General features: G+C 38.8%; 1 protein-coding gene across 4 annotated transcripts in view; it reads left to right on the forward strand.

Annotated features, from left to right (window-relative positions):
• Positions 1-18,806, forward strand: part of LOC110836325 (uncharacterized) — a 214,051-nt gene that overhangs the window by 46,187 nt on the left and 149,058 nt on the right. The window contains exon 1 of one of the 4 annotated variants that reach the window (XM_087346682.1): positions 4,307-4,583. The exons of 2 other annotated variants lie outside the window; for them this stretch is intronic. In XM_087346682.1, the coding sequence (XP_087202808.1) occupies positions 4,510-4,583 (74 nt within the window). In that variant the 5' untranslated portion in view covers positions 4,307-4,509. Of the gene's footprint in view, positions 1-4,306; positions 4,584-18,806 lie in introns of those variants that run through there. One more of the 4 variants, XM_087346683.1, reaches the window with a different exon arrangement.

The following is an 18,806-nucleotide window of genomic DNA, read 5'->3' on the forward strand; positions in this document are numbered from 1 at the left end:
TCGTTGCGCCGTGTATTAGTTTGGCTGTGTTCGAATGTTTCGGCGAAACTTACTGCCTCCGTCTTCAGGGCTGAGTATGGAGGCAGTATGTTTAATCGAAAGATTGACACACATTCAAAATAATACACGGCACTACAAACCAGAAAAGTTCCATCTATGTTCACATAGCCGCGGTAACTTCATATCTTACAACAAACTAAAATTATTGTCTTCTGACCGAATCACCGGATGATGGAGACAGTAAGCACCTCTGAAACGTCGGTGGACTTCCACCAGACTACATGGCACACTCGCTGCCTCGTCCTGTGGCACAAGATCTGTCATGACGCTTTATAGTGACTCAGCTGATGGAGAATTGTACGCTCTTAGGGAATCTGAAGGTTTGTTACAGTTTTCACAGGAGCCAGCCGTGGACGTTGTCCTGAGCTGGTTGAATTCCTCCTCCCTCCAGGCAAATGGTTGAGAATGGAAGAGGATGGAGGAGGAACGGTGATTCTGCGTCGTGAGTGGTTCTTTGGCATTCACTGTACGAGGTTTTGTTGTGTTCTGTTCGTCGTTTTGGTTATTACAGAGGGCGTAAAAGCCACGGACATCCGATAAAATTACTTCGGAATGTTCAGAAAATGAGGTTGACCAAACTTTCTGGGAGGAACTAATGTCTTTTTTTTCTTCTTTGGAGTTAAGCCAAGTTTTGTAGTGGATGTCGTATGTCTGTGCAGCAAAGACTTTTAATATCAATAACAATGTATGCAATAAGAATACGTCTATCTGCTTTGCGTTAGAACGATTATGACAGTATAATCGACAGGAACCATTCAGTGCATATCGATTGTGATGCACGAGTTCCTTGCTTTTGGAATATTTTTTGATAATGGAAAACATGAAACGAAATATAAGAAAAAGTAATTTATTACGATGTCCAGTATGATATCCATCGCGCGGTTTGTTGTGTTGAATTATATATGTACATACGAGGTGCGATCGGAAAGTTTCAAGACTGCGCGTATAAAAACCCGTACACTTATCTCAGGTATTAAATTCATCCATCACCCTCGAAGTAGTTCTCCTGGGAGTGAACACAACGATCCCAGCGCCGCTGCCAAACCTGGAAGCATCCCTGGAAATCTTTCTTTGTCAGCCTGTCAAGCACCATCTGCGATTCTGCCTGAATCTCTTCTATCGTCTCAAATCTCCTTCCCTTTAGCTGAATTTTCATCTTTGGGAAGAGGAAGAAGTCACACGGCGAATAAGGAGGGTGCGGGATGACGGCCATGGTGTTTGAGGCCAAAAACTGCCGAACTTTGAGGCCGGTGTGCACTGGCGCGTTGTCATGATGCGTCGCATGTGGAGTTCTTCCTTTAGAATCAGCTGACAGGTCCCATAGCCTATCCCAACAATGTCGCACAAGTCGTTGATGGTACGACGTCGATCTTCGTGAATGGCCTGCCGAATCTTCGTAACATTTTCGGGCGTTGTGCTCGAAGATGGTCGTCCAGAACGCTCGTCATCATCGACAGAGGTTCGGCCATTTTTAAAACGTGAATGCCACACAAAAGTTTGCGGACTCCCGAAATGCTTGCTTTAGCATTTCATAGGTTTCCGTAGCCGTTTTGGCGAGTCTTTGGCAAGAGATTCAGGCAGAATCGCAGATGGTGCTTGACAGGCTGACAAAGAAAGATTTCCAGGGATGCTTCCAGGCTTGGCAGCGGCGCTGGGATCGTTGTGTTCACTCCCAGGGGAACTACTTCGAGGGTGATGGATGAATTTAATACCTGAGATAAGTGTACGGGTTTTTATACGCGCAGTCTGGAAACCTTCCGATCGCACCTCGTATCAAGAACAAAGAATGCATTTTGAAGATTTGTAAACCATGTTGGAGCATTTGTTTTATCCAGTGACTTACGTACGTGGCTGAATGAACAGGGAACGGTGCTAGATATCCCCTAACGTCTAAAACAAGTCTAATTAAATTATTACGGATTAGACCAGCTTCACTTCAGACAAAAATCATTAACGTATGCGTAAAGAAGCAGATCTCACCTCTGTTTAATGAAACGGTTTAGAGTACTTCCACTAAGGAACGAAAAGTTGCTTGGTATTATCTCTCATATTTCTGAATATCTTATCGTCATTTTTATTATTAGTGCCTCGACATTATCTTTATTATCACCTTTTTCATCGTACCATCAGCATCTTGCATTAGGCTGATCAGCCTGTTCAGGCTTCAAATATGTTTTGAAGATTATATTTTTTAGTACTTTTAGAATATAATTGAAAGATAGTCGTGAAAGTGGTAACTATTTAATGAAAATTTAACAGGATTGAAGGCAGTAGAAACGAATGCTTTAGGTTTCTTTGTAGGAAACTCGGAATTCCGGAATCATGGGATGTTGATATTTATGTTGGTCCATAATACCGGACCACTTCCTGTGGGGAGACATTTCAAGAGCAGAGTTTATGGTGATTTATTACAAGTAGCTGGAGGACAGGGTCATTCAGAAATGTAACAAGATAACTCCAGGTGCGACGTAGCCTACAATCGAGGTTTAACGTGAGTGGACGTGAGGGTAGTTTCGGAAATTTTTATTAATTTCGTACGATTCCGGATTTTTTTTATCTCTATCAAATCTAAAACTTCTTGACGATGGTGAAGAGTCAATTGAATAAAAATTTTCTTGGATATTATCCATCGTCTAGTAAATATAAAACGTAAAACGACGTTTTGGAGATGGGACTCTATCTCCGTCTTCAGGTTCTAGTGGGCCCAACTGTGTAGGAACCTGAAGACTGAGATAGAGTCCCATCTCCGAAACGTCGTTTTACGTTTTATATTTACTAGACGATGGATAATATCCAAGAAAATTTTTATTCAATTGTTTTTTTATCTCGATGTAATTTCTGTTTCTTGCATTGCATTTGCCTCCGTTTCGTAGTGTATGATAGAAAGTACTTCTCTTAACCTATTAATCTGTAATTTTACTCTTATTAACATATTTATATATCTGCGAATATTAAAGATATTTCTCTTTTTTTGTGAGGAATTTCTAAACGTTTGCACGTAAAAGATCCACTTGATTCTGCTTGCGCACGAAGAACACGAATTTATTATTGAAATGTTGGTACCTCTGCACCTGCAGGCATTTTTGTTGTTGTTGTTGAGTCTTACGCCTCATTACGGCCAGTACTAATAGGCTTGTGCATGTTTCGCCTCGACGCATACCTCTCTCAAGAATATGGCGGTTGTACAGCGACGTAAAAAAGGTTATTACTAAGTGTTGTGCCCTGAAGGCGTATCGAGGGCGTGTAAGTAGAGCTCCACACAGGATGAAAGTGATTGTATTGTCATCGGTTATTTTATCCCCGTCTTATGTATTTTGTGTGGTTAGGTATTAGTTTTTATACCTTTATTATTTTTATGTACACGCACGTACCTGTACAGTGAGAATATTTAGCGTCTGTGCCGCTAGGAATAGGAAACTCGGCAACCAACGCAGTGATCGTTGATAGCGGAAATACTGAGCCATACCGTCAGTATAGCTACCATATATCATCATTGTTGATGTTACCATTTCTTCTGAAATGTCTAATCATGGTCGTAATTTATATCTTAATTTTAACACTAATTATGGTATTTTTAATGATATTTCCATATTGAAATATGCTTCATTAATTTTCTGTCATCACCTACGGTACAGGTCGTTGGCCACTCCATTCTCTCATACTTGTCAAGCATATTGGATCACTTCAAACAGGAAGCAGTTTTTATCAGATCAACTTCGTTCATTTGGGGCTGTTCTAGGTTACGTGTTAACACCGACCTGCAGTCAAAACTTGTGTGTCTAGAATGAAGTCGTAACCGGTCTGACCGTGTTCATTATCGCTTCTGGCATTATTGGTCTTGGTATAGTGGGTATTTGACCACCGGCTGTGCATTTCTCGATATTTAAAGGAAACACTACGACGCCATTTTGTCACTTACTTTCTCTGACTAGGGAGATGATATCAAGGAGTGAACGCGACTCTAAATAGCCATGGTTTGATTCTCGAACGAGGCAGTTCTCACTTGGAATGATACGTACAGTCGCGTCCGTGTATTTCTTACAGTGTTGGGGAGGCTGAACGCTTTCCTTTAGCGTGGTCTGCTTTGTGCGCCAGTGTTTTGGGGAGCATACGTGTGTGTGTGTGGTGTTCATGAGTGCTGCTTGTGTATACAGTGGCCACGACCTTGGTTGCCCGATCCTCGGTTGCGTTGATCGCCACCAACTGCCGTCCTCTTCCCACCACTTGCCTGTTGCACTCCTAGCTTTGGCTGTGCACACGCTCAATCCGCTGTCGCCTTGCTGTTCAGTATACAGTGAGACGCTCTGGTGGTCAGTCGAGAGTGTAGTCACTGGTTTTTCCTGTTTTGCAGGAGTTTTATTTTGTGTTAGCTCGGTCTTATCTTTAGTGTATTGTGATTTCTGTTGTGCAAATGGAGTATTAGTGTTTAAAAAGTGGTGATTTGAAGTGATGTTGGGTTGGATTTCACCGCCACAACTCCCGGTGGGAGCAGTCACCATGGATAACATAAAGTATGTGATATGGTAAAGGAGAAAGAATTGGCATTTGTCACTCAATTCAGTTAATTCATTTACGTGTTTGCCAATAGCAAGAAGCCAATAACAGGCAAACACTGATAATACATACAATAATAATGAAAAATAGTACACAAACATATTAACTAAACTTATACATGTACAGTATTAAATATAACTGCCAAGTACAGGCAAATCCAAAATAGAAACAATATTAACACAGAGTAAAATAAATGAAGAAATATAAATAAAAACAAATAATCCACTAAGGGAACACTAATATAATTGTAAGACGTTTAAAATAATATTAGTAATATAAACGTGGTTCTACGAAATGATACAGATTTGCTTGTGTTTAGTTGTGAAACAACCTCAATATAGATATTGTAGTTTTCTGTACGGAGAATTCGATATATCGTTCCAACAACAGTACGTATATTAAACAAATCGGAAACCATGTATAAGTCAGACGTATTTATAAAACATTTTAAAGGCACGAAAGTAAAATAAAATGTTTGAAGAGGACTGCTGATAGTCTGTAAGATGAAAAGGAAATAAGTCCATATTTTTTTAATATTTGCAAAGCAACTACTGGTCTTGCGTCTTGACTAATATTTTGAACACTTTTAATAATTTTTTTGAAACGGGACATTTGGGAAACTGAATCGGTTTTCGTTCACTCTTTGTCGGCCAAAGTTAATCTAAATAGCATTTAAAAATAACGTGTCTCCATTACAAAGATCAGTTGGTTAATGCTATTTAAGTGAATAATCGCTAGTTTATTCTGGAAATCGCATGGATCCCTTAACTACACATTGTGAGCAGACTGCAGTCAGTAAATGTTAAAAGCATTAGTACCACTGTGCTTTAGAGGGTTAAGTATTTTACACTGGATCGTGTTAGAGATAGTAACCGTGCATAGAACCCGGGAATTCAGGTACAAGTAGTTCGGTAGATTTGGTTGCTCTCTGTGTGGCCTGGTAACTAAATAAACCCTAAATCCTTTACAGTCATATGTGTCGTGTTAAGTGTGTCCTTTAATATATATATATGTTAAGTGGGTCACGATGGTATCACTCGTCCCAAGGTTGTGGATGGATTATTGTATGTTTATGGTTTTTTCATTAGCCCAGAGTATATATAGAGTCGAATGAGAGGATGATAGTGGATAATTAACTAGAAAAGATGTGGAAGGAAGCGGCCGTGGCCTAATTTAAGGTGCTATCCCAGCGTTTTCTTGGAGAGTGGGGAAAACCACGAAAAACTCCATTAAGGATAGCTGGTCTCAGGGCACCGCCTGAATACGAATCAGGAATGCTAACCACTCGACAACGACGTTCAGTTTGTGGATGGAGGAGACGGCCTCTAGATATTGCCAGTTTCGGGGGATAGGACGGGGGACTATTAGTAATTCACACTAAGAAAACTACTTAGTTACGAAATGCTACATGGGGCCTCGACTTGGATTCTTTGGAACGACATAAACAACGGAAAAGTAGCGTAACATTTCAAACCTTATTGTCTTTGCAGGCCAGGTTCATTAAAATTCTGAAGGGGGCAGGATACTTGGAAAATGTAAATTAAAAGAACAGGATTTGTGGTTGGATTTATCGGGCTGAATATATCGTCCAATGGCGGGCTTCTGTGAACACTGTTATGAACCTTCGGGTTTTTAAAAAGCTGGATAGGGAAATTTTATGACTCCTTGAGAGACTGTCAGCTTCTCTATACGTACTGTGCTGTATGAATTGTTGTAGGTGACCACAGAATCTGACGTTTCATTCACAGAAGATTTTCGGATTTGTTATGTCAGTGGACATACTAAGCACAGAAAAATCTGTTTCTAAAGAGTTGCACCAACCGACATAGTAAGCATAGAAATGTTTCTTTTCTAACTAGCTTCTGAAATAATGAACGTATTAGGTATAGGTGTTGAAGGGCCTGGATGTGAACGAGAAAGGATTTCGGCTCGTAAAGGGTTCGGGAAAGAAATGTTGCAAATATTTTGCTACAGACGACTGACGTACAGAAACATTTATGTAGCTGTGTTAAAAACTTTTGATGGAGTCTGTAAAACATGACGCGTGATGTTCGGCGGTATTTCGTATTTCAGTGATGGGGAGAGGACATCTTAAATTCGTCATTGAAACGAAATAAAGTCTGTAAAGTCTTTGTGTATTCAGTGCGCAGCAATTTTAATACCAACGAAACTGAGTTTCTGGTTGTTTCTTAACTTCTATTCTTGGTATATGAAGAATAATTTAGGTTGCATACGAATCGGTCATTTTCAAAACCACACAAGTCAACAAAACTCATTTTCGAGAAGACTTGAAAAGAGAAACGCCCTAGGAGACATAGACGTTAGATGTGTAATAATCTGCATGCATCTAATTCTTTGTTACAGTTTACTATCATTTTTTGCATCCAGAATTACAAGTTAAATTTATTTTTGGATTTGTATTGTTTTTCAGTTTCTCTGTTAAAGGCTTGGACTGATGTGGTTGATGTGGAAACCATGCGTTTGCCTTAGGTTATGCCATAATAGCAGTAACTGTATTCTCTCAGAAAGTTGACTCATGTGGTTCGAAAAATGGCCGATTTATGTTCTTGGTAAAAGAAGAATGTTGATATCAGAAGCGTTACCGAAACATTTTCTGCTGGTTATCAAAGGTAATGCTCATTGTTCCGAAAAATTCGAGCTATATTAGTCATTATGTTTTTACTAAGCATGGCCCCTGCGTATTTGAGAGAAATTAGACATCGTGAAATGAGATAGATGCCTAGTTGCTGGTAATATTAAAAACGTTCGACGATGACCGACAAGTAGCATTTTTAAGATTATAATTTTATTTTTTTCAAGAACTCTCCAGTTCTCTTTTTAGGTCTGTGTGTTCAACCACAGTAGCAAGACATTTTCGTAAAATAAGCTTCTCAGCCAAGGAGCAATGACATTTTTTGTACTACTGCCAAAGCAGTAGTAAACGTGATGCTTCATTGTATTTTTTAAATCGAAATTGTTCGAATTTGAATACTTGAAACGATTTAAGATGCCAAGCACATTGAACATTCATTGAAGCTTTGTATTTAAAAAAAATATACTCACACATTGTCGCTCGTACTTCTTTGAGATTTTAATGGTATATTTTAAAACTTCGTAAGTATACATTTTAAATGCGTACAAGGATGAGGGTGGGATGATTTGAATCCCGTTCTGAGGCTCATTGTCTACACGTTTCTATTTTTCCTCTAGGGGCGTGCTTTGATCTTGTGTCACTGAGAACTTTAATATGAAACCAAACATAAAATTGTATCAGATGTCTTAATGTTCTATCATACCATAGGTCTTACGAAGTGACACACATTTGTCTACTAATGCACGTAGCTGTCATGTGAGACGTTTCTCTGTCGTTGATTAGGAAAATATTGAATGAAATGGTTACAAAATGTGACGTTCTGTATTTTCGTTGGGACATACCAATCGTAGGGCAGATATCCACTTTGCCTCCTGTTATAGAGTGGCGATCTAGATGATAATGATGACCGATAGATGAGACCTATAGTTAAAATAGGAATACACCCCATGCCAGGGCAGGCAGATCTCATTTTTACAATGTTCTGATTTTGTCTGAGGTGAAGGACACACATTTGACCCAAAGATCTCTAACCCCAGATATCTCTTGCACGGCCTACATTCTGTCCCTAGGCTACAAGGCACCTTAAAGTAGTAGTATCTTAATAATAATGAACCAGCTTTTGAAAGCTGGTAGTCACTAAACTGGTAAAGAAATACTGTCCCTTATAGAACCCGAAACTTCATTCCCAGTTTTACGAAAGCTTTACCAGATCAGGTCTTATTATGAGGACCGAAACGTCGGTTTTTACGGTCACTTGACACGGCTGACTGCCCGTGAAGACTTCATCGATTCACTAGTTCACTAGATATCCATTTTAATATCCTCATATCTACTTCTAGGTCTGTTTCGTTGTCTTCAGATTACAAAACTTATATCGATACATGTTACATGCCCTTCCCACTTCATTCTGAATAATTTTGGTGAGAGTATAGATCATTAGGCCCTTCCTTATATTACGTCCTCCGTTCTCTTGTTGCTTCCTTTTTCTTTGGTCCAAATATTATTTGTTCGCAAATATCACCAGTATGTTTTTCTTGTAGGCAGGGACCAATTACGCGCTTCGAAACAGTTTTATATATTTTTATATTTGAGTTTTTAATTAGACGAGAAAATAAAATATTCTGCCGAATGATGGCAAGCAAGCCCCGAATTGTAATGTGGTTTTAATTTGGTTTCTATGTCAGAATGGGACCCTCATTGTGATAAACTTGAGCGCTGTGTTTGAACTGTCAACACACAGTTGGGGTTTTAGGAGGGAAAGAATGCGCACGCACGCACACATTTTCACGCGAGCGTCAGTGGCGTGTGTTGTAAATAAGTTTTATGTGTCGTATCTTAAATGCAATCGTTGAAACTGAAATTAATGTCATAGGTCTTAATAACATAGAGTAGCTGCTGATCTTAAAAACGAGGTTTAAATGTTAGAAGCCAGCGCATTCTGGAGGTCAGTCTGTCAATGATTGAAAAATTACAACGAAGTTTTGACTAACAACGAGCTTATACAGAAAAATTTACAAAAACCTTCTTTTTACGATTTTGCGTGGAGCATTGGTGCTGATATTAGTCTATTTCAGATACGAACGTAGAGCTGGAATTATTAAAGTGACTGGCTGTAGGTTGAATAAACGGGGTTCATTTCTCTGCAGGAGCAGGGATTTTTCTTTTTGGAGCTGTGTTTGCAACGAATGTGGGGCGTATCCCGCCCCCTCTCCGACAATAACACTCAAAATGAATCTGATGTTAAGAGTGAGAATGATCGAAGCTTTGCATCCGTTTCCACACACGTTTTCATTGCGTGGTGCTGTAAATACAGGGAGAAATTTACTTTTTTAAACATAGATTCAAATTACTTTTCTCAAAGCCACCAAGATAACACATTAAAGAGAGTAATAATTTTTTTTGTTTTATTTTGTTAAATAATTACGGCATTAAATTGTTTCATTTGTTTATATTAATGACGCCTGTATTTTATACGATATACCAGTTTTATATGGTACTCATTTGACTGTCAGTTTCTCAAGGAAACTACTTCATGCAGTTCTTTAGTTATTATAAATGTCAGAGAAGATTGAAGTTTGATTTCAGCCACATGTAGGGTGTCTATATTGGACAGTGCTGTCGGTAGCAATACGGAATAAAACCCAGTTATCGCGATGATATCCGGTTAAGATCTCAGTAATTATGGTCTGAAGCTTTCGCTGTGATAAAGTACAAAAATTCTTCTCGGGATACCAACCGTGTACCCTGAGGACGAGGACGGTTCTCGAAACGTTGGTGTTTTCTTCATTAAGCCACCTTACACGACTGGTAGCCCGAGAAGAATTTATTCTAACTCAGTAAGTATTCTAATCGAAGTCTTTTGAGTGTCTGAGATTAGAGGTTGGTAGTTTCTCATATGAAAAATGCGGACAGACAGGCTTTGCTTTTTAATTATGAGTTAATCTTCTGCAACGAACGACTGATCGAAGTTAACTCGCAGTTACCGCTTGTCGTAACAAGGCTGGCAAAGCGTGCAGTGTGTCGCCAGTAGGCGTGTTTCGTACGTTCATACATACACTTTTATTTGGCATAGTCAGCGTTTAGGAAACGACGTATGTCTAGAAAATACGGCATGCATCACACAAACTATTCACATTATTAGCAGATGCAATTTTTGTCGATATTCTTCACATAAATGTGTACAGGGTTTGGCAGCAGGCTTTTGAAAAATGTGTGTCTTTAAATGGGTTCATATTCTTCGACATTTTCCTTCTTGTGTTATTTTAAAAAAAAATCTAAAGCGCGACACGTTTCTGAAGCTTGATCGGTAATCGGCGAAACCATACAATCTATTAGTTGGGTCCCTTGGAAAGAGCTAATCTGTCCTAGGACTGACTAGGTTCTATGGTTTCGCCTTGTGGTGACAAGCAGAGCCGGCTACCGAAACGGCGTGTTTTTTTTTTTTTTTAAATTAAAGTGTTTAAAGCAGGGGTCGGCAAACTACGCCCCGCGGTTCAAATCCGGCCCGCCGGCTCTTTTTGTACAGCTGGCGAGCTAAAAACGGATTTTACATATTTAAATTCTTTGAAATTTCAAAGTACGCGCTATAACGAAACGGCCGAGTTGAGTAGTTGAGAGAAATAATTCTATAAATGTCTTCCAAGTGATGAATACGGTTAATTAAGATCATATGCTCTGGGATTTATATCTGTATTTGGCAGCGCCTACCTGTATGAAAAGACATTTTCAAAGATGAAATATGTAAAATCTCAATACAGGTCAACATTAACGGATGAACATTTACAATCAATTTTGATGATAGGGAGTACTGAATTTAAACCTCAGTTTGGTGAAATGTTATCTCATAAACAGGCAATTCCATTCTTCTCATTAGTAGAGCTGTATTTCAAACAATTGCAGTCTACTTATTATTATTACGTTACATTTTGTTCAATAAATTTGTTAAAACTTGTTTTTTTCTTGTTACATAAGTAGGCTTACCTATATAAATATCCTCGCAGAGCCTAAAATATTTACTATTTGGCCCTTTAGAAAAAATGCTTGCCGACCCCTGGTTTAAAGCAATAGACGAAGGAACATGTTAATGCACGAGTTTAGTGCCTACAGGAATTTAAAATTGTACCAAGTCATGCTCGCCAAACTAAAAAATTCCTTCGCCTTCCAAAAGATTTTAAAAATAACCTCATTGTTTTAATAGCCTATTACTAAGTCTTAACATCCCGGCGACGAGGAAAATATAGACATTTTTAGTGTCATTGAGACATCTGTAAAGCTGGCTGTCGACATAACCATAATAGCAATACAATATCTGCACTGAAATAGTGTCGTTTTTGTCACAATGCAATCTGCTACTTTATCTGTGTACGCATTTAAAGTATTTTTACTTTCGTTTATCTGGCCACTTTACTGGTGACACAAGAGAACATAGCCTGAATCGTGCTGCCAACATGGTAACACCAATTTAAGACTGATGATAAAAGTGAAAGGTAGTGTGCAGATGTGAAGGACTATTACTCCTGTATATGCCATAGGGTATCTCTGACTTCATGTGAAGTGATGATTCTTTTTGTCAACTTCGAGTAATATATTTTGTAATACGCCTGAAATAAATACCAAATTGTAATCAAAATCAGCTGATCTCTTGTGTGCGGAAAGACGGACGAGAATATTGGCCATGTTTGTCTTTGTGAGAAATAAAGGCTAAAGACGAAAGCAGTAGAGCTTAACGAGGTAAATATTTTCGTTTGTCGCTTAGTTTTTGAGAGACTTGTTGCAGTTATCTTCAGAGCGTGTAGAAAGCTTCTTGGGAGTTGATCGTGCGTCTTAGTGTTAGATTCTGCTTCAGTATTGACATCTCGTATCTGTGTCACACTTGTGTTCAGTTATTTTTCGCATGAGTACAGTTCAAAACAAGTGTTCAGATAACTCCAGAACCCAGACTTGCGTATGGCACGCCACAATGCCTCTTTTACTCCACTCACTGCCAGGACAATGTAGTTCCGTGCACAGGGCAAAGATTCAAGGCTTCGTTCCCAAACACGTGATTTGAATTTGAAATTACGCAGTTGTATATTTACATTCATTATCAGACCTGATGTAGAGCATTGCCCTGTTTCGTGCGTTTTTAGCCTGTTAATATTAGAGGAGAACCTCGGTTTACGTTGTTTTAGACGAGGGTATTTTTGAACATTTTGTGCCCTAGTCTGATACCTCTGTCGTCTGCCTTGGCCCACATTTGATAATGGATATCAACGAGCGTTTCAGGACATAACAAAACTCTGGCAGAATAACTGTGCTAATATTAGAGTGTAGGGATTTCCACACCGATATATTTTAATGCTGTTTTACATACTTTAATTCTGGTAACAAAATTATAGTAACTTATAAAACAGGTAGCTAATTAATTCTTCGAAAATTCCCTGATTTTCAAATATTTGGTAACGAGAAAACTAAATCAAAGTTACAGTGGCGAAGACGACAACAGCGGATTAAATTTGGGCGTATATTGCCACGGTGGTCTAGCGGTTAGAACGCTGGGCTTGTAATCCTGGGGTCTCGGGTTCGATTCCCGGCGGTGCCCGAATTTATAACTTGTGTTGGGCAAGGCCGTGGTCTAGGCAACACGGAGTTTTCCTCCGTGGCATCCCAACAATTACTCCATTCACACACAGAAGAAGGCAATGGCAAACCACTTCTGGATCATCTGCCAAGAACGTATATGAACAGGTCCCAGTCCGAGAAAAGGATGGAAGGATCCTGTTCATATGGACCTGTCGTCAGACAGAATACTAAATAAATAATAAATATTGCAATCGTCCAGTTTAGAATTGATGTTTCTTTGTTTCAGAAACTCTAGAAATCGAAATGTACAAAACTGTAATTTTACCCCTGGATTTTTATGGGCGTGAAACGTGACCTCTTACTCCAAGGGATGGTTATAAGTTGAGAGAGTTTCAAGGAGAGTATTTGGACATAAGAGGTTAGGCAACAGGAGGATGGAGGATATTGTACAATGTGGAGCTCTATAATTTTGACTCATAAAATATTTCGGGTGATAACGTTAAGAATGACGACACACAGCATGCACGGGTAAATTGAGAAATTTCATTTGTAAAATGTGAAGGGGTGGAGTCCGTAGGGAAACATGCGCGTAGTTGGGTAAAACCATTAAAACTGTAAAAGGGTACGTAGGGACTGAATGCCGCACTACTTCGTATTCGGGAGGTCCTTACTTCAAATTTGTGCTTGGACTCCTGCTATCCTGGCTGTTTTTCCGGGTTTTCGTCAGTACTTCCAGACAAATACCTAGATAGTATCTTAAATTAGACTATGGCCGTTTCCTGCAACGCAGTTTCGAATTCGTTCTTCACTGATCGTCCTACCGTTAGACGCCTTTTTATCTGATAAGTTGAAACGTTGTTAAATGAAACAAGAATAAACATGAAGTACGGTGGAATGTTTTGAACTCGCTCTGGATAGCGGGCTTTTGTGAATACAGTAAAGAAAGACATTTCTGCATGGAGATAGTTTATCCTGCATAATTGATGCTAAGTTAGTATTTATTAAATGAGATGGGAGCCTCTGACGGCGGTGAAAATGTCGTTGTCGGTCTTCTGAGTTGTTCGCCGTATGGGAGTTTCAGAGGAACACACTGCCTCCATCTTCGGGGCTGAATGTGGAGGTATTGTATTCTGCCGAAAGTTTGCTATGTACCTGCAAGTTTAGGCGGTTTAGCAGGCCACGTGACCAACATCGATAGATGATAGTGTTTCTCGACGATTTCCACCTTGTGGCATAGCGAAATACAATTTAGTGTTTCATGGCGCATAATATACTGCTTCAAGGTTTTTGTGTGTTTGAGAATAAAATGTTCATCATACTTCGTTGTGATGTATTTTTATGTTTAGAGTTACATCTAATAAAACTGGAACAGATTAGTAATTAACTGGCGAAAGTGGCGGACATACAATACAGCCTGAGTCATAAGGTACGTCCCGATTGTAAGAAATTATGGCTCTGAAATTATATCTGCAGTCAGTTTGAGCACATATAAACATGTAAATTGTAAAAACAAACCCGAAGTCTGCTCCAATATGACGTACTTCGTAACCTATCCCCAGCTTTGTTCATTAAAGAATTATTTCTTTAAACCGGGGTCTAATTGTGGCTCAGTCTGTATATTAGAATAATATACAGACTGTTATTCGCTTACAGCGCAGTAAGTAACAAATATAAAGAAATACGAAAACTACAGAGACAGCAGTAGTTAGTTGTACTAAAAGAGCAGAGGCCGACGAGATTTCGCTCTTTTACGACAAGAGAGAAGCTCATATTTGTTCGTACTGGGCTTCAAATTCGAAATCGAACAGTGAACTTTGGGTTTCAGTTGATGTGGCATTTTGAAGTATCGTATGAGCTCACTTTCTGTTTCATAGGTTCCTAGATCTTGTATTTGTTGTGTCTGTTTTAAAACAAAGTTAAAGTCGCCTATTTCGCCTTGTCATCAAAATGTATTGAGAACGCTGTTCGGAAGTGAATTAACATTTTGAATCGATAAACGACGTGCTTATGCTTACTGTTGATCCATGTAATTCAGAACGTGAATGCAATTAGTTTAAAAATATCTACTGATGTATGGATTCCGAGACAGTTCCTGGTGCCAGAGATTTAGAACCATAAACAGATTGACAATTGTAAACATACTACATGATAATATTATACAGTTTAATGTAGGTTACATTTGTGGTAATCATTTGTATACCGATTATCGAAAGTGAATGTTTTAATCTTCTTAATTGGATCCCGTGTCATCGGTACGCTTCTTCTGGTAGTGGATAGATGAGACGTAGCCTCCATGGTGGCAGCTGATATGTTGAAAACCGAAGGACGAGGTACTTCAGCTGAGGCGGTTCGCCATAAGAGATCATACGAAACTTTTACATAGGTCTTGGAATTGGACGGACTCTTGTGTTATCAGGATCGTGTCAAATAACGGCTTTGGTATTTAGCGGTGTTAAAGCTCCGAATTATACTACCACTTTGTTAAGTGAGAATATTAATTAACGCTGTTTTGCACTTACTAAAGTTTCAGCATTGCTAATACCAAAAGACTTCCATTTAACATGACCGTGAGCCACTTATATGCATATTCTATCCTCACGAGCTATTTCCCTAAGATGTATCCTTATATTATCGTCCCATGTCCTTGGTCTTCCAGGTGGACGTTTTCCAAGTTTCCCCACGAAACTTCTGTGCGAATTCCTTGTCTCTCACCCATTCCCGTGGGAGAAACGAAGTTTCACTCCCATATAAAACAGTAATTTAATCTGAATCTGTTGGACAGTTTAGGAGATAAAACTCTTTCATTTATGGACTTCCTGCAAAGAATGCATGTGTTAATGAACTGGTCTTGGTTTGCGAAATTAATATCACGTAAGGAGAATCAGTTTCACTTTCGACAGAATTTGTTTTAAAGCCACTTTCTAGTTTGACTTTACATATCGCAATGCATCCTTGCAGCAAATCAAACTTTACACCTTCCACTTTTACAATTTGAAGTCGGTGGTGACCTCAGGGTTGTGACACCGCTGTCTGGGTGGTTACCAACGTTTCGAAGGAATATATTTCTTCCAACTTCAAGGTAGAAGTGATTCAAACTAAATGCAGTTTTGTCACTACGTATAAGAAAGAATGTGTGACATACGTGAAACGTTTTATGACGGACGTGGTGATCTAGTGATATTCTCGAACATGGGCGTTTTCTAAAAGCGTGTTTTATTGTTATTGTTTTGAACGGGGGATGGGGAGGCTATGTCTTATAGAACTACGGCCACTAGCCCATTGTCCATCTCCCACATGATATATGAATTAATATAAGGCATCGGTGGAATTATTAGTCAGGGGAATACCGAAGAACTCATAGAAAAGTTACAGACCTCCTAATTATGTAGTTGTTTGCACTCTCGTACAAATTTCTTTGCCTTAGGTCCATATATGTTCTCCTTATCACCTTGTTCCCAAACACCGTCAGTTCACGTGATTCTGGTAGGACGATAGATCATAAATTACACCCAGGCAAAACGGAATGGAAGAGAAAGTGATTTATCCAGTGTTCTGATTTTACAACTATATAATTTGACGGGAGATTTTAAAGATGTCAGTCGATTATTAATGATCAAACGGTTAAATATTTTGTAGCGACCGGGTAGACGTATTTTATTCAAAGTAACTGACATCTGGCAGTGGATTTTTTTTGACGTAAATACGTCTATGGGGAAATGTCATTCGGCAAAAAAGTGGAACGAAAAAGTGTAACTTCATTGTTATGTTACCTAGGAAACGTCATCTGTTTACTCGGCAATGTTGTGTTACATTACAGGCAACAACAATCCTGATTACAGAATACCTGCAGCTGAAAACAGAGGTGATATCTGTGCTGCAGAGTGTATGGTCAATGGTGAAAACGTTTTAATTGTAACCCTGTATATTTGTAACCACACACCTATTGATGATTGTAAGAGATTTATTTTGAGTCATTTGAGAAATTATACAAAGATGTTTTCAGTTATAGCCACTGAAGATCCTAATACAATGCCGATAATATTGACAGGAGATTTTAACATTGATTTAAAGAAGGAGGAAAATCAAAGCTTTGTCACATTTATGGAGGAAACGTTTGGCTTAATGTTGATGTCAAATCCTGAATGTAGTACTACTAGATCAAAATTTTGTATAGATATGGTGTTTGCACGAAATTGTTGATATTCTAAAATGTACAAATTTTATAACATATTTCAGCTACCACAGACCCATCTTAAGCGTAACTAATTCAGGTTAAATAAGCAATGTCTTAATCAAAATTTACTCAGTTGTAAAGCATGTATAAAGGAAATATTTAGAATAAAGCCAATATATAAACTTCCTTTCCGTATAGACGTATTTACGTCAAATTCTCCGGAACCATGGTTCCACTATTTCTTTTTGTATGCACGATACATTATGAAGATTACAGCTTGAAAGAAGTGTTTGGTTGTAAAACTTAACGTTATATAGTGGTAATGTTCCGTGTATTTCTAACTTTTCGTGACATTTGATGGAAGTCAGTGGGCAACTTTTGAAATACGTAAGTCGATAATTCGTATTTGTTATTTCTTCACTTGTCAAACATCATTCAGTGCATCAAGTTTTATTGTTAAACATTATTTTCGAACCCCGTCGCGAACAGACACATAATGTGTATTTTCTGGTGAAGCTGTACCAAATAAGTCTGCCGTTTTCTGACTTGTTAATCAACTGTACTACCCTTCGCAGAGTTTCAAGGAACGTGTCTTACAGGTGTGAGTAATATCTATAGTTTCACCATCTATTGCAATTATAATCTAAATAAATATGATATTAAAAGTTGAATCGGGTGACTTTTGGGACAGCCTGTATATTCATTTCTAATCATCGTACTGTGAAAAGTGGATGCCAGATAAGAGGAAAGGTCCAGACCCTCCATGACCTGTTGGATGTGATAATGGTCTGCAAGTGATGGCGAAGGCCGTGTCATATAACACATGCGGTTAGTCGACGGTTTTGTGCCGCTGAGGCCGGGTTCTGTCGCAGGGCGGTCCATGTGGATGTGTGGTGGACAGATTGGCACTGGGACAGGTCTTTCTCCGAGTCGTTCCGTTTTTCCCCTGTCAGTATCACCCCATCGCTGCCCCATTTTCACTCGTGTGCCATCTCGGGGGATGGACAATGGGTCGTTATTGGCCGCTGTTCGACACAGACGGTCTCACCCTAGCTAACAATCAATGGTGGCGGAAGACTCCTGTTTGTAGCCAGTCACTTTATGCACTGAATTATCCCGATTTCATTTTGGGCATTCGCTGAAAGTTTGCAGTCACTTAGTAGGCCAAAAAATTGTTTGCGTGTATTAAGGTTTTGAGTTGATTGGCGTACTTTTCTTAAACTTCCACACCCATTCTCTTCAACGGGCTGTCTAAATATGTAATTTTTTTGCTGTTTTTTTCTGAAAACCTGTTTCTTTGTAGCTACAAGATACTAATCAGTTCATGTGTTAACCTTTAAAGTTAAGAAAAAAAAGAATTACGCAAGTTTCTAAGCTTACATTTTAGAAAGTGACGTAAGAAAACAACAATTGGTTAACAAGTGAAATTAATAGAGCAGTATTAAGATACTTGGTATTTTCATGTATACTCGTGTTCAGCTAAATTTATGAATGCCAGTGAAGAATGGTTAGTGATATCAAAACTTTTATGCCCTCATTAAATCACCACGCAGCCAGAAGTTGAATTTATTAGCTCGGTCGGTTCCCATGAGTAATGCTGTCAGTCCATCTTGTTCTAGGTCTAGTATGATCCATCGTTAGACGTAATCTATAATAATGTTCTATTCTTGTAATTGCCATGCATTTTATGACACACGAACATTCGATCTTAGGTTTACGATCTTGATCTTGTAAGGGTCCGTTTTCTGTGCATGGTCTTGCTCTTGTGTGACGATTTCCTTTCGGAGTTAAATGGACTGGATTGTTGTGCTGATCATCCCATTTGTGAGTTACCTCAACTAACTAACTAACTAACTAAGTGAC

Source organism: Zootermopsis nevadensis, unplaced genomic scaffold, assembly GCF_977971745.1.
Source record: "Zootermopsis nevadensis isolate Lab colony 2312 unplaced genomic scaffold, Znev_1.0 Znev_ptg000010l, whole genome shotgun sequence".
Taxonomy (NCBI): Eukaryota; Metazoa; Arthropoda; class Insecta; order Blattodea; family Termopsidae; genus Zootermopsis; species Zootermopsis nevadensis.